General features: G+C 39.0%; 1 protein-coding gene across 4 annotated transcripts in view; it reads right to left on the reverse strand.

Annotated features, from left to right (window-relative positions):
* The window catches only part of LOC124279422, a 66,851-nt gene extending 53,407 nt beyond the window's left edge, over nucleotides 1–13,444 (reverse strand). For 2 of the 4 annotated variants that reach the window (XM_046715249.1, XM_046715250.1), the window contains exons 1-3: nucleotides 13,107–13,444; nucleotides 12,294–12,366; nucleotides 1,103–1,656 (exon numbers count right to left, since the gene is read on the reverse strand). In XM_046715249.1, the coding sequence (XP_046571205.1) occupies nucleotides 1,103–1,656; nucleotides 12,294–12,366; nucleotides 13,107–13,334 (855 nt within the window). In that variant the 5' untranslated portion in view covers nucleotides 13,335–13,444. Of the gene's footprint in view, nucleotides 1–1,102; nucleotides 1,657–12,293; nucleotides 12,455–12,820; nucleotides 13,015–13,106 lie in introns of those variants that run through there. The other 2 variants (XM_046715251.1, XM_046715252.1) reach the window with 2 other exon arrangements.
* Nucleotides 13,445–18,062: the final 4,618 nt, after the last annotated feature.

Raw genomic sequence — 18,062 nt, forward strand, 5'->3', positions numbered from 1 at the left:
AGGCATTCTATACAAAGCTTTTTTTCATGTTTCCATAGCCGGGGAGTGACCCTGCATCATCTAAATAATGCTAGTAAGTAAACGCACAAAGCCCCGCGGCAGCCTGCCTGACCAGATATCTGGCTATCTGACGGACATAAGATGGGGGTATCCTGGGGACCATCTCCCCAGTGTCAGGATAATCTGTGGCTATTATCTCACAGTGTTTATTTGCAAGTACAACTGGTCAGAGTGATTTAGACTCTGGTATTACCTAGTGCACTGCCACCTGACACTGTACAGCAGGTGATCTGGCTGATTGTACCCAGGCTTGAATCCGTGCCTACCTTTTCAGTAACCTTGATGGTTATCTCTTCCACATACAAACTTGGAGCCTTATCTCCATGGCTGGGCAACGTTATGGAGTATACCATCCAAGTTCAAAAGATCAGTCATCAAACGATGTAGGCCTGTAACTCTATCTTACATTATTCCAGCAGACCCAGGAGACTTGCTGGACTGTCTTGGTGTTGTTAACAAGTGGCCATAAAGAGCTGTCCTCTCTTTCAGGTCTTAGTAACCTTGAAGAGAGAGACTAGTCTGCTGATCATAAGGAGTTGATACATGACGAACCGTAATCCACAGTTGTGATGCTATCACTTATATAGGTGGAATTGTTACTGTCTGTACCAAGAATATTAGACTATCAGCTGAAGATACACAATGTAACATACCACATCATACATGTATCTCATCACCGGTGTATAACACTGTAATCTGGATGCTGCATTATACGATGTATCACAACTCTGATTGTGTAATACATATTGTATCGAAATACTGATGTATCATATGCATTATATCAAATTCCTAATACTGCAATATACGTATCACACATCTTTTTATTGTGTATTTTGTAATATACATCGTTTGGAATCCTGACTACAATATGTATCCCATTGCACCCCAGGTGTAATACTAACATATGAGCTGCTATTGAAGCTTTATACAGCCACAACAGCGATACAATAGAACAGTCCGACCATGTCTTATATTCATTGTTTACACTATGCACATATACTTTTCAGAGACAATAATATATATTATCATCATCATTACTCACCTGCATTTTTTCAAAGTCGAGACAGGGCCTCTGAATCACAGTCTTGGGATCCAAATCAGTTGGGCAATCAGAGGTAGAGAGTTGTCGGTGCCGTTTCCGTGGCGATATGGCTGCCACCACTGCTGTGGGACTCACATTGGCAAGAAAGAACTTAGCCTGTGGTGAGGAGTGGAGTTTTTGAACACCCGAGGGTGGGGAAGCACTGAGTACAACCGGTTGAGGTTTAAGGAGTTCACGCACTTCTTCATCTGAGGATCCAGCACTGTCACCAACACTCCCACGATTCACTTGTGACCACTTCCTCTTCTCAGCTACAGCTTCACGATTATTTATCTCAATAAGTTCCTCTTCTGAGCTATGTCTTTCAAAATCCCACCCATGTCCATCTAAATCTGAAGTGTAGCTGATTGAGTCCAAACTATTGACAGTAAGTTCATGTGTTCTCATGCCGTCCATCTCCCCGAAGCCCACTGACACCGGGCTGGGAGGATGGTTCACAGGGGACGCCGACCCGTAGCTGGACGTGTCATGATGGGCCCGGTCCTCGTCTAAATCTGAAGGAGGGAAAAAAAGTTCAAATTAATAAGAATATTTTCATATAGAACAATTGACAAGGAAGGATGCAATACGGAAAATGTCACTTGTCGAACTAGGTACATACACAAGAGTGACTGAAACAGTAACAACGTGCATGCATGCATGTATGCAGCAATATGTATATGTAACATGTTACATTTTGGATTACATTTTCTCAGTGAAGTACAGAACCTAGTACAATGTTCCAACAAAAGTACGAGAATCTGTACTTTACTGAAAAACTGTAATCCCACATATAACATGTTACATTTGACCACTTTCTGAATGGCATTGTGTAGTCAATATATGCTCGCTGCGCAGCCTGCAAGATAGTAAAAACATATTGTCACTTTGAGGAACTTCTTTTGGACACAATAGCTGTGCTTGCAAAGGCTGGGTGAGGCTGACGAATGCGTGTTGTGAGATTGTGTGTTCCTCCAGAATGTCACCATAGCATCACAGCAACAACCTACCACCATGTCTTGTCTGTCAAACTGCCCTTCATGATTCTGAACGCCAACATGTCTGTGTTCCCCCTTTTCTTGATAAAAGCCCAAGAAATAACATACAGACAAGCCTTCCCATCAAGATATACCACAAATATTGGTCATGGTTTGTGGCAGGGTCTACAAAAGTCTCAGCAATATGCTGCAATCTTTTTGAAAACCCAATCCAACTAGAAATTCTCACAAATTTCATGTAGGGATCTATATGAATACCTTTTTCCAATTGATCTTCATATATATAAATAATTTTATCAGTTTATTCCTATTCATGAGACAGGGTATGTGACTACTTACAGCTTTAATCCAGGTGGGGTGGTGGTTGGGGAAAATCTAATCTTTCTAATCTAGCTGCTGAGGGAACGACTAGACTGTCCCTTACAGCTCCCATACACAGCAGGAAGCATGAACAGCAGCTTGAATAAACACATACATACATCCTTGTATATATACCCAGGTCAATCGTCTATTGGAGAGAACAACGCATGTATTTGCTTTGTGTCAGTGCACGAGTGTGACAGCTATTATTATGGTTGGCCGAGGAAGCCTTCAGTATGTTCAAAGAAAGAAATAATATTTATTACTTAGGCCAGACCAATTTTATTTCTTGTTTTACAGATCCGCCAATCTCATTTTTTTCAAGAATAAATGAAAAAAACATGAATTAATATTATTTTCCCCATCCACACAAAAAAATCCTAATGTTAATGTGATATAAGTGAAATACTCTTGAAATCAGTGTGAAACCTAAACTCACTCAACTTATTTTTAGTTGATATAAACAAACCAAAAGACATGCAAACTCATGTGGGTTTGTGCTTTGACTGGTGATTTTTTTTTTTCCCCTCCTGCCTTTAGGTTTTCTGAAGACAAAAATCGGTAAAACAAGAAATTAAATTGGTCTTGCCGTATCAAAAATTATAGGAAATGCCCTAGCAGTACTGGACTGCTCCAGTCTTTGATTTGAAACCCTGTGATAATGTAGCCAAGCTCATGTTGTACAGTCTAATAGCTGTCAGACATATGACCTGTCCCTAAATGGGAATATTGGATAAATGTAACCTTTCCTGTCCACAGACTTGCAAAAGTTTCCACGAATTAGTTATTAGTTTCAAATGATAATTCCTAGATTATACGAGTATTAATAACCAACTGACCCGATTAGAGATTGGTATCCTTGGTGATGTCTCGAGACTTATGGATAGAATTACTATATGTCCATGTACTTGGAGTCAGTAATGACTTTAAACAGGGTACATTTCCTATACCAGTGATACATTAACTGTAAAACAATCTGAGATGAGCTGTCATAAATGATTAGAAAAATGAAATGAATACTGTTTTTGTCACAGCATTTGAATGTATTATTTGCCAGTTAATAGAACTTGATATGATTGCTTTTACTTTTCATGTTTGCTTTTTGAGTGACCATAGGAGGTTGGATTTCACAGCTAAATGTTAGTTGGCTAAAGGTACACTTTCTCATTTACATATAGAAAATAAATAGTGTCATGTATCCATCACATCGATTAAATGATGAAAATAGAAGTTCAGATGGGTATTTAGTTTCATGCCCCTGTAGAGGGGCAAGAAATAACGACAATTAAACTTCACAGATATACTCATTGGGAATCAAACCCAGACCTTCAACCTGTAGGCTTCTACTTAAACCACCAAGGTGCCTGACCACCTCAGTAGGGCAATAGTCAGCTGAAGCATCAATATCCTTAATGAAGACCAATGTTCCCTTGGATCAACAGTCACTGAGGGAAGCCAAAGGCTACATGGAGTAGTTGCAATGGACAACACAATCAGGCTAGTGTAAACTTTGGCAATTTTCCCAAGAATTATTGCAAATCACCATCTAAAGGAGGTTTCCCCAAGAGAAAACACTCAAATTTCACTCCTTGATAAAGTCCTGAAGTCAGCTCAAACTCAGCAACAGATGCAATAAACCCATCTTTATTTCATCATTTCTTTAAATGTAATAGCTGCAATCTGTTTGTCGCTGTGTTTGCTTATTAATCCCTAAGTCTTCCTGGAGCTGCACTCACAACGAAGGACACTCAAGCTAAATGGCACAAAGTGATTGGCTCCCGAGAGTGTTCGCCTTTAACAATCAATATGGTCAGGCTCACCTCATCCCTCGTCTTGTCGGAGCTTTAAAAGGAAGCCCTTTCTTATGACAATTTCGCTTCCATTAGAACAGCGATTGAGTATTAATACAGGCCTTCGCTAACTCCTTTTAATTGATGTGAACAGTGAACGCCTTTTTTCCTTTGCAACATTCGCAGCAGTATAAAGGCAGCAGTATAAACAAAGCGGACTTTGACTCACGGAAAGGCTGACAAGGGGAAGATATGGGATTTCATTGTTTGTCCATCATGAATGCAAGATTTGGATATGGATTACGCGGCCTTGAGATACAAAATATTAGGATTGTCGCACTGGTATGGATGGTGTTTATGCAACTTGTCACACAACCACCTCTGATCACAGGCCTTCTTAGTCACAATTTATATAAATTTGTTCAAGGATGGGACTCCAAGGGATAAAATTTGTAAATTGATGCCAATGTGGCCCCATGTTATGCAGACAACTGTGAAGCCTGCACTATATAAAACCCACACCCTGAGATGGTCCGAGGTCATTGTCCTGCAGATCAAACTAATAAATAGATTGTTTTTAACTTAATTTGATTTTCATTTACTAAAACTGTTTTTTTATATAATACAGAGCCTGCAAATGCACATAAAAAATATTTCATTTAAGACATTCACTTCTTGTGTCTAATCAACTTAGTGACCAGTAAAACCTTTGTCACAAGAAACAAAACTGATCCAACACTGAATAGTTTAGATTAATGACAAATGAATTTATAATGATAAGGAATTGGAGTGTGGTGTTTAACACTGCTTGGTTGCCTACTGATTCACCCTTTAGATCATAGTTCTGTGAGTGAGTTAATGTCAACTGCCTCACCAGCAGTGAGGTCACATGCAAAGCAAGTTGTCCCTGTATCCTCAGAAGTTAAAGTGCCTGGTATACAGACTATCTAGAGGGCTTTACATTCATATACTAGAGGGTTAACTTCAGGATCCTCTCCATACAAAGTCATCCCATTTAGCAAAAGGAGCAAAATGCTGATTCACCAACCCATCTTTGACAAATGCATAAATTTGTAAAGTCAAAACAACAATCTCGAAGCTTGCAACTTAAGGAAAGTATTCAGCCCACACACGGGAGGGGTCTGTTTGTCCCCATGAAGTAATGACCTGGTCAGCCAAGGGTTATTTAGGCCAGGTGTCGGCAATAAACAGTACATCAACTTGTGCAAACACACGCTAAACGCAGGACCTAACGGGACACTTTCCCTGTGCCTCTGTGCAAGTGGCCATTGCTTTGCTCCATACCTTGTGCTCACACAATGCGAAAGGATCCAGTTTTGCTGTAGGAGGGCACACAACAGCACACACGCACAAACACTGCCTCTCTCTCACCTCATAAACAATCAAATACACCACAACAAAATATTTTTTATGGGTTAAAAACATGCTGGTTACGTTAGAAAATCACATGAGCACTTTGAACAGCTCGGGTTTCCTAACTTCACAATGTTACCCATTTTCCATACCATTAGCTGTAGTAGCAGGTTACCTGCCATAACTGCACTGTTCATAGACCTGGAAATTGTGTGAACCTGTTTTCTGGCAATGAATTTAACAATTAATGAGAGTGGTTGAATTAGCCTCACATAAACATGGCATTTTCTTGTAAAAACATACATTTCTTAAAAATTAAATACTTACAAGGTTTGTATATTTAAAGATGAAACAAAGAAAAATTATCAGGGGTGTTTTTTTGCAAAGGAATTGATTTTTTACCAATCTTGTTAATAAGACACACATATACACCTTCACTCACTCACTCTCCCAGACAATGAGACACACATTTACACCCTCACTCACTCAGACAATGAGACACACACATTTACACCCTCACTCACTCAGACAATGAGACACACACATTAACACCCTCACTCATTCAGACAATGAGACACACATTTACACCCTCACTCACTCACTCAGACAATGAGACACACAAATTTACACCTTTACTCACTCATTCAGACAATGAGACACACATTTACACCCTCACTCACTCACTCACTTACTCACCCTCACATACATACACTCACGCTCAGAATTCCTGTCCCTGAGAAATGTTGGGAGCGTGCCACAGAGGCTACCGACAAAAGGAGTCCGTTGAGATCTCTCTGTACAGTAAAGATTTACACAATAATGTGTATGTGATGCCTAGTCGGTAGCATGCCAAGATACCATCAAAGGCACTGCTGACCATTTAATATATCAGCAGTGGCGAGAGCTGTTCCCAGGGGGCCACCTAGCACTCCATATACAACAATACAACACTACTTGCCACGTCATTCTAACATACTGTGGAAACACTTCATCATTGTAAATATTTCATTGATTATTACCTGAATATATTCATAAAATTTCAGAAAAGATTCTACTTAAATAGAACTTAAAAAACACCCAATTGTCTCATAACTTTAGTTGCTGTGTCAGCTATGACAGATTAACTATAGCTACAAGGAAGAATTGGGAGTTCTTTAAGTTATTTTGAGCAGTAACTATGCATGTACGATGGTTTTCTTTTCTAAAGATGTGTCTTATCATGGCTTACAGAGCTATTTTCAACTTGTTCATGCAGCTGCAAACGGGGGAAACAGGAAATATTCACCATGTCCCTAAACTTACACAAACAAACTGTATAAATAGCTGGGATGTATTAACGCAGCAGCCCACTGCAGGCACAACACCTGTTGTGAAGCCAGCTATGTCACACCCTTGATCACATTGCTGTTACCATCATAAAACTGGGAATGACACTCCCTTGCGGCAGGGTTATTTGCAATCTTAATTGAGAAGTTGCACACAATTTTTAATGGAGGAAAAATGCTGAAGTATTTTACCCAGCAGGGCTGTTATTTTTTCCATGGATTTATTGCTGTTTTTGTACATTTTTTATGAATTTACAACTTCCTCTTGCTGACTGCTGCTTTGATGTCCTTAATGAATGTATTAAAGTAAGAAACAGTGAAGCACTTAATTATGAGAGGAAGTTCTTTGCCCAACTCATTCACAATTAATCCTTACTTAGCCGGAACACAGACAACAGTTGTTTTATCTAATGAGTCTCTCCTTGGCATAGCTAATGTACTAGATCAAAGTACGCTGTACTTGATACATCAGGAGAAAATACATTATTTATATACCAGGTGAAAATACATCATATTCAATATGTACCTGGTGAAAATACATCATATTCAATATGAACCTGGTGAAAATACATCATATTCAATATGAACCTGGTGAAAATACATCATATTCAATATGCACCTGGTGAAAATACATCATATTCAATATGCACCTGGTGAAAATACATCATATTCAATATGTCCCAGGTGAAAATACATTGTACTCAATATGTCCCAGGTGAAAATACAATCAGCTAATGTTGCAAACTGTATAGAGAAGAAAAATATGCAGAAAACATTTTGACCTTGGGGAAGGCAACTCCTTGAAGCTAATAGCAACACCATCAGAATATTCATATAGTGACTAGGGCACACTGCTAGACAAACGTACAAGGGTGAGTGAGTGAGTGAGCATGGTTTTACACCGCTCTCAGCAATATTCCAGCAATATCACAGCAGGGGACACCAGAAATGGGCTCCACACATTGTACCCATGTGAGAAATTGAACCCCAGCCTTCAGCGTGACGAGCCAACGCTTTAACAACTTGGCTACCCCACCGCCCCAAAGAGTTCAGGGGAAAATATTTGATGTACCTAAGCTTATTTCAAGAGCAATACATAACAATCAAACATGTAGATCATGCAGAATTTCACAAAGTATCAAAGTATCATTGACCCTTGAAGCAAAATGTGTCACATTACCCCTTCAAACTGGCATCCCTCTTTCCTAAATGTGACACATATGTGATACATATATGTAATACATATCATATGTATATATTCATATGACCCTGCATGTAATAACCTATTTTGTACATTCTCTGTCAAGGAAACAGGAAATCTTATGTCTTATTCATTATGGTCAAATCTGAATAGTCTGCTTCCTTCTGCCACCACCACAAAAGAGAAGATATATAGTACATAATTGATAAATGTCCCTGCCAACATGCTGTCTGTCGGAGTGATATACTGATTAGAGTCTGTCCTTCTCACATGTAAGCTGATCAGATAGGAAGGAAGTGTCTTGCATTCTCTCCACAGCTGGCCTTTGTGTTACATGTAGGCTAAACCATTCAAAGTGCACCATGACCTAGGTTCTCTATTATTTACTATATTATTAAAGGGATCTGAAAACCTTTCTTTGTTATATTATCTATATAATGGCAAACAATTCATTCATGAAAACATTTTTTTCTTTTTTGAAATCAAATCTGCCTATATTCATTCCTTTTTTCATTTCAATGCCCAGCATATTTAATATCTTCACTTCTGTTTAATAACTGATCATTTTCAATAACATCAGTGCTAAATGACCTAATAATCTGCTTAAATAATGCAAAGGTGACTTTCATTACACAGTCATCTGAGGCACATAATAAAAATCAGTTACACGCTTTGACATAGATCCCAATTGATAAGATGCACACAAATTAACTATGAATTATCACTTGTTGTATGGTATACCGTCAAAAACAAAGTCAATGTTTATACGTGAGTGAGTGAGTGAGTGAGTGAGTGAGTGAGCATGAGATACCAGTTCTTGTTTTGTCAAGTTAACGCAGCATGCAAGATAGGGAATCAAGTACCATCTCCTACCATCTTTTGGTTTGAACCACCCAACATCTCTTGGAACACGCTCCATCCACTTGGCCATGGGAAGAGTGAGGCAATGCCATCCCACCCACGTACTGACATAAGCATGTGCATAATTCTACAAGTACTGTTTCCCTGGCCACAGATGGGGAGTGTGAGGCTAAGCTCTCTCCATGTACTGACATCATAAGCATGTGCATAATTCTACAAGTACTGCTTCCCTGAAAAAAGCCTCAATAAGTGATTTTACAGGATAAGCAAATTAATAGCTATGTCATCTTGACCTGGCACGTATATAAAGTTCTTATTGAAATAGGTTTATTCATTTGCACTTTACATGATTAACAGTTATGCAAGAACCTGTCTGTATTTAATGTATTGATCCTGCGCATAGGGATCCTGCCTATTGATTTCTCTACACCTTTACATCTTGTTATGGTGATAGCTTGCTTGACTTGCTGTACAGGTGAGGAGACCCAGGCCAGTCTGTATCAATGTACAACATTTAGAGATCATATGTTTACAATTACCAGTAACATATGCTTTACAGATTTACAGTATACCATGACCACAACTCACAACTTCCTGGTGCATCCTCATATACTGCAAAGTCAGGAGTTTGAGTCAGAAAACAGGTGCTTTGAGGTATATTCAAGATATCACCCCATCTATAGTTATAGCATCATACATTGTTAAAACCAGAATTTGTATATCATATGGAGTACTAGTATTTAGCCACATACCTGGTCTCCAGCTGAATGTGAATGGAGTAAAGTATGTAACAAGTAATACCTAGTGAAACCTAAATTTGAAAGATAATACAAGAGAAGTGTATAGAATACATGGTATATATATCTCTCACATGGTGTATAACTATATCGTATCCCTCGATGCATGAATATTTCATATTCCCTGAGAGCATAAGAATAGGCTATTCATTCCAGAAGTCACCTGTTCAGTTGTCAGCTGAATTATTTTGTTGAATCACATGATGATCATGCAGTATTCATGAGGAAATAAACATAAAATGAAGCTCAAGTTCAGAATATTAAAAACAAGGAATATGTTACTTGAACATAATACAAAGTGAAATAAAGATTTAAAAGTACATTATAAACATTTCTTTCCTCATGACCAATTTTCTATGAACACTGTTGATGAACCATAACAATATGGGGTAAAGGGGCTTATTGTTTATGTACTCTGCCTACATATAGCAATTTGAGCATGCGTGCGTGCGTGATGACAACCCTAATTTAGCCCAATTAGTATTTTGGCCAAAAACTGATGCAAAAATTGGTATTTTGGGGCCAAAATTAGTATTAACTTTTCCAAAGAATTATATATTGTCTAAGACCTTGTTACTGACATTGTATTCACCAAAATCAGTAGTAAGTCTCCACATACAGCTTGATACTGAATAAAATGTGATTGAAATTTAATGTGTATGGTAGGTATGCTATTTGATCATTTAATTTAATGTATTATTTTTTTAAATTTGTATATTTGTACTGCTATCGTCGCATATTTTGTGTTGTTTTTTTTCGTAATGAATACGATATAATAGTATGGGACTCTGTCCAACCAGTCCTTGTTTCATCCCTTAATGCCAGGCATTATCTTGACACAAATGAATAACTCAGGTATGGATTAGAGACATAATATATATCTTAATAAAAAATTATTTCAAGAAGTTTAATATAATCAAATGTAAAAACAATGGAGAATGGAAGTAAATAGTGGCCATTACGGCACGACCAGGAGACGTTGGGTAACCCTGCAAGCCCAGTGGATCAGGTATTTGAATTCGGTCAGTCCAGCCACTCGAGTAGCTTAGCTTGGCTGGCTGCCAACATAGGAGCTGATTACTGAGCAGAGGGACTGTGCCTTTGTGCACTGGCTTGTGGGAGCTAACAGCAAAAATATTTCCCTTTCCCCATCATTTTAGCTATATATTTCCCATTTCAGCCAATTCCCTTGATGGACATAACTGCATATGTTATGTTTCTTGTTAAGAGCTGGAGTATAAATATAATAACCGGCTATTCCCTGGTGACCTGTACATCAAGGTAGGTACATTAGGGCAGGGTGGGGGGCCGAGTTGGGGGTGGGAGGTGAAGGATAATCACTCATCTGATTATATTAATTGCCTTCCAATGTGAAATGAATATAAAATAATATAAAATCTAATATAAAAAGGAATGATGTGTAATACAAGGAGATAGATTGCATGTGTGAATGTTCATGTAATTATAAAAAATATGAAATATATAATTTAACATAAAAGGAACTAAGTATTTTTCAAAAAGATTGAATTCATATGTGAATATTTATGCAATATTACACAACAAATGCAATTTAACAGGTAAGTTGCACTATCCTACTACCACAGCAGGTGTAAGGGGGAGTTAGCATCTGTCATGGATGATGCAATGTGCATCAGTCGTTACTGAATATTACCAGTACATCCTTACGATTTTGCATGAGCAGAAATTTCATGTCATCTATCATGTGTTTAAATTAGAAAAAGATTACATACTTTGTAAAATCCTTCTGAAAAGGTTTTTATTTCATTGACTGCAATCTAATAATGTCGAAAGCATGGTGCAGGGAAATATAGCGAAATATCATCCTTTCCACTACACTGCCACCAGTGCAAGGTGTTTTCCCCTTGCATTCTTCACCAGTGCAGTAGTTCAATATAATTCCCCTCCAGTTCCCCCAATCAACTGTTTCTGCAACTTCAATATGATGGCTGTGAAATCCCCCCTCATCCTTCTGGTACTACATGCAGTGCAATATGGTTTATAGTCCCCTAGCATCTAGAACGTATTGATTGTACCACCCATTGCATAAAATATATACCACACACAGCAGGTGGTACAGAAGCACACACACTTTCACTTGGCCATATGAGAACCTGCACACAGTGCTACACTGTAGGGAGACTGCACCATTCACTGTTTGCACAGGAATATCAAAACAGAAACTAGATTATTCCATTCCAACCATGCCAAGAAACATAGCTCTACCTACCATTTTCAGTCATACATTCCTAAGCAATCACAACTCATTATTCTCACACTACTTACACACACACATACATAGTACTCATACTGACATCCGAAGTAGGTAAGTGCACTGGTACTGTCATATCGGCTGTAACAGTGCAGGATGAGGTGCACATCATAGGGGCATATGTTATCAGTACGACATAAACTGAACATTACTTACTGTCCTCAAGCTCCTCGAATTGTGCGTTTTCGTCATCCGACTCGGTTCCGGAGTCCTTGTCCTCCTCATCCGTCTGTTCAACAAAAGAGGAGGAGAGGAGGATGATGACACCAGCAGATATTGCCTCACGCGCAGTCCCAGCCGCACTGCACGTGCCAAGGCTGGCAGACGACAAGGATGTTATTATTTTAATCCATTTCCACAAAATTCTTCTTAAAACTGAACATTTCTAAAGGTCAACATTACCATTAGCTGAATAATTCGGTCGCCAATTACCACTGTCATTGGGACTGTTAGTTATCATGCATTTGCTGTATGTCAATATGTCTATAAATAAAGCTGATAGACACGTTTACGGGGAAAAGTGGTCATAACAATTGTACAAAGAAACCCTGGTGCATTTTACTAACTGTCATCTCGTAATGTAAATATGCCTCGCCTATACAACAGGCCGCTCCTCGTATCTCATATAAATAGTATATTTACCGAGAACAAAGAAAGTGGTCGCTGTCAAAAAGTCGTCTTACCAGGTGTCTAACTTGAATAAATTTCATTTCCTCGGGAATGACAACTGTTCCCAACTACGCTTATACAGTATACATATAATTCCCAGTGAAAAACAGAACACATGTAATAGTTACTGCTCCACAATTTAGCGAAAACTGCAAATCACATAAAATACGTCGAGATCAAAAGCGTGCCGCACACTCGTAGTAGTAAGCGTATCAAGGTTCTCGTAGCGACGAGGCGGACTAGTTTATTAATGACAATAGGGGTGATGGGTGTGCATAGTTTGTAAAATGCGACACTCACCTGCCCTGGGAATGGTTGAACTTCATTTATAGACTGAGACTTAAGCTTTTGAGTTAGAAACCGTAGCATTTCCGCGGAAGTCATTCGTAATATCCAACTAATGTGGTCCTTTCCCCAGATCAGGTCCTGGGTTCTGTCTCCCTGACGCCCCTTCGCCAGCTCGGCGAAGCGGAGAAGTGACACCACCCGTGTTGCCACGCAGCTCCTTTGAGAAGACGGATAAATCATATAGAATTGAAAATCATCCCGGAAAAATATTAAATCCGTCCCATGTTTCTTTTGAGTCCGGTCAGATCTGCCTTCTTGCGAGCCCTACTCGTCTGCAGCGAGTGTGGAGGGCTGTTATGGTCTATATTGAATGGTGGGTTTCAGTATTTCTACCATGGGGGAGACAGGTTCCCTAGGAACTAGGTCAAACGTGTGAAACACCAATATTAACTAAACAAACAACATAATTCAAGGTAGCATACCACTAATCGATATAAACAGCTTATGGCGTGTTGGATAATTGACAAAAATAAATTTTGACTCGTATATTTATGTAACTGTGTCAAGTTCGTCCGTTTAGATAGTTGATCTACTCCTCCTAAATATATGGACCGTTCTAGGAGGCGAGTAATCTGATTGGTTAATCGTAACAACTCTAACATCAGCACCGAACTTGCACATGCCATTTCTGGCAGGTTGCCAGCCAAGCCGGTCGCCGGGAATGTTTATGAATGTATAGCGTAAGCCGCTAGTTACTAGTAGTTTCGCGGCAACTACGACAACGGTAGACTGGTGTGTTCGATCATTCCCCTTGTGCGTCTTATCAGATCAGCTGATATAAAAGTGTATGTCTTCGTGTTGTGGGTAAATGTCACGAGTGGGAAGATATTTCCTCGTGCGGCGCGTGCACACATGATTTGCAAGCAATGTGAAGTGGCAATCTGCGAGTTAATTGGTTGTACATTCTCGCCGTCACGGGCATCATTGCACTTTCTGAAGTAATTAGTCAAGGTGGACTTGACCAAAATATGCTGACCAACTGCGTCAGCTAACGTTCATCAGAAATAAACTATTTAAAGTGTCAGTACAGGAATATTTTACATTAGTATTTTTCAAGGTCTGTCACGTTAGTTTAGTGAAATATGCTTGTATATGTAGTTGTATACGTGACTTGTATGCTGTTGATACAGAACAACTACCACCACTACTACTACTACTACTACTACTACTACTACTACTACTACTACTGCTGCTGCTACTACTACTACTACTACTACTACTACTACTACTACTACTACTACTACTACTACTACTACTACTACTACTACTACTACTACTACTACTACTACTACTACTACTACTACTACTACTACTACTACCTGCTGCCCCTGTTTGGGGCGGTGGGATAGCCAAGTGGTTAAAGCGTCCGCTTGTCACGCCGAAGAGCCGGGTTCGATGGGTGCAACGTGTGAAGCCCATTTCTGGTGTCCCCCGCCGTGATGTTGCTGGAATATTGCTAAAAGCGGCGTAAAACGATACTCACTCACTCACTACTGCTGTTGCTGCTGCTGCTTAACCCACCCATTTCCACCACTACCAACCACTACCTACCACTACCAAATCTACAACTACCGCAACAAATTAAACTACCCGTGAAGATCCTGGATTTAGTTGGTTGTCACCAACATCTACTTGTTGCAAGAGGCGAATAACGGGACCATGGTCAGACTCACTGACTTGGTTAATTCATGTCGTTATATCCCAATTACATAGATGCTCATGATGTTGATCACAGGATTGTCTGGTCCAGACTCCATTATTTACAGACCGCCGCCACATAGCTGGAATATTGCTGAGTGTAGCATTAAACAACAAACAAACAAACAAACCACAACAAACACTGACAGTACTACTGCTACGACTTCACACAGTTCTACTTATTCTTTACTAGTGGGGCGCGGACTGGCTTTCCAGAATGTGCTTGCCCCTGGTTCGAATCCCAGATTATCTCAGATAATTAAGTTTGGTTTGTCGGTACCATACCTGGAGGATATGAAGTCCACTCAACACCGATATCACCGAAGCATTTTCTCAGATCACTTAAAAAACACGGTGTATGACTCAATTAAATAACATCTCTTCTCCCTAACATCACGTTCTCAACGAATTCTTCTACCAATTTGTTTTAAGGCTAACGTGATATTCTACTTTCTTACACGTTGTACAGTATGTCTACATTACTACTTTGCAGTCATTCCACAGTTCTCCAAACACCTTTCTCAATCATAGGTTTCAGTTCCAGGTCAGTGGTTCTTGCAATGGAGAGTTGGAACTCCACACAACGGATTGGCCCTCCTTCACACAAGCGGCTGTCAGGAGCTTAGTTCACTCGCCCCTGTCTGCAGAATCGACTGTGTATATTTGGTATCGCTTCAATCAAAGCTTTGTTACGTTGACGCCGAGTTTTAGCCTGTAAGCTTTGGCTCAGTCGTTGTTTGGCTTTAATGGATTTAGGTTTGACGGTGACTGGTTCTGCGTTTTATGAAGTACAAACGTGGATGTGCAAACTAGGATATACGGGTTCTTGTACACTCGTAATACCGGTTGCATAAGTGTCTCCCACAAAACATACAACAACATAACATATTTCATATATCACACCCCACCATACAACAACATAACATATTTCCATATATCCCACCCCAAACATACAACATCATAACATATTTCATATATCACTCCCATAACATATTTCCCCCAAACATACAACATCATAACATATTTCATATATCACCCCACCCTCCCCCACATACAACAACATCATAACATATTTCATATATCACCCCACCTCCCCCACCCCCAAACATACAACAACACATATTTCATATATCACCCCCACACCCCCAAACATACAACATCATAACATATTTCATATATCACCCACACTCCATGACATACATTTCATATATCACACTCCATGACACCATAACATATGTCATATATCACAACATACAACAACATAACATATGTCATATATCTCACACTCCATGACATACAACAACATAACATATGTCATATATCTCACACTCCATGACATACAACAACATAACATATGTCATATATCTCACACTCCATGACATACAACAACATAACATATTTCATATATCACCCCACCCCCCACCCCCCAAACATACAACAACATAACATATGTCATATATCTCACACTCCATGACATACAACAACATAACATATGTCATATATCTCACACTCCATGACATACAACAACATAACATATGTCATATATCTACACACTCCATGACATACAACAACATATAACATATGTCATATATAACATCATATATCACACTCCATGACATACAACAACATAACATATGTCATATATCTCACACTCCATGACATACAACAACATAACATATGTCATATATCTCACACTCCATGACATACAACAACATAACATATGTCATATATCTCACACTCCATGACATACAACAACATAACATATGTCATATATCTCCTATGACATATATCTAAATAACATAACATATGTCATATATCTCACACTCCATGACATACAACAACATAACATATGTCATATATCTCACACTCCATGACATACAACAACATAACATATGTCATATATCTCACACTCCATGACATACAACAACATAACATATGTCATATATCTCACATCCATCATACAACACATAACCATGACATATGACAACAACAACAACAACATATTTCATATATCACATAACCACACAACACCCCACATCACACTCCATGACATACAACAACAAACATATGTCATATCATCTGACATACACTCCATGACATACATACAACAACATAACATATGTCATATATCTCACACTCCATGACATACAACAACATAACATATGTCATATATCTCACATGACATCCATGACATACAACAACATACATATATCTCACACTCCATGACATACAACAACATAACATATGTCATATATCTCACACTCCATGACATACAACAACATAACATATGTCATATATCTCACACCCCACAACATACAACATCATAACATATGTCATATATCTCACACTCCATGACATACAACAACATAACATAACATATATCATCCATGACATCCAACAACGTAACATATGTCATATATCCCACAATGTATTCGAGAGTCCCACCCCCTAAAATAGTGAAGAATTTAAAATAGAAAGTATAATGACATACACATACATATATAGACACATCTCTCCCGCCAACCGGACGGAAGTGCACGCTGGGGTGTGAAGCGGTCAAACGCACTTGCTGCGTGGAGGGGAAATCGATAGCAGGTTGTGGGAGTTTATCTAGTGCAAGACAAATCATGGCAACCAAGTTCGACCTACACATTGCCATGTTACTTGAGATAACGACGGTTTGACAGATGCCTCGCCGGTGGTGTATAAGTGAGTTTATCACATTCTCCATGTATATAAGTCTATAACTACGTGTCCAAGCACTAACTGCAGCGCGAGTACACGGCGCCTGATGTACACATGTCCTAACAGTCAAATATTACAACATTTATTTCAATAAACTAATTTTAAATTGTATACATGTATGTCACCATGACATTATGTTGCAGAACAGGTTGTCAAAGAGCAGCTATTGACCGTGCAGCCAAACCGTTCACGCTTATACAAGACATAAACTGAAGGGATAAGAAACTGTTCACTTTAAAACTGGAGTTGACGATCACCGACACACTGCAAACTACAGCTCCAACACAACAATACTGTATCAAAACTACCACCATCCTCTTCCTTCTGCTTGGCAGTAAAAATGACATGAGCTAAACCTATATATTATGTCAGGCCGACACTGTTTGTTTGTTTGTTGTTTTACGCCGCACTCATCAATATTGACCATACGATCCAGTGATCAAAATCATGAGCATCGATCTACAC

Source organism: Haliotis rubra, unplaced genomic scaffold (assembly GCF_003918875.1).
Source record: "Haliotis rubra isolate DU_JTF1 unplaced genomic scaffold, ASM391887v1 Scf25, whole genome shotgun sequence".
NCBI lineage: Eukaryota > Metazoa > Mollusca > Gastropoda > Lepetellida > Haliotidae > Haliotis > Haliotis rubra.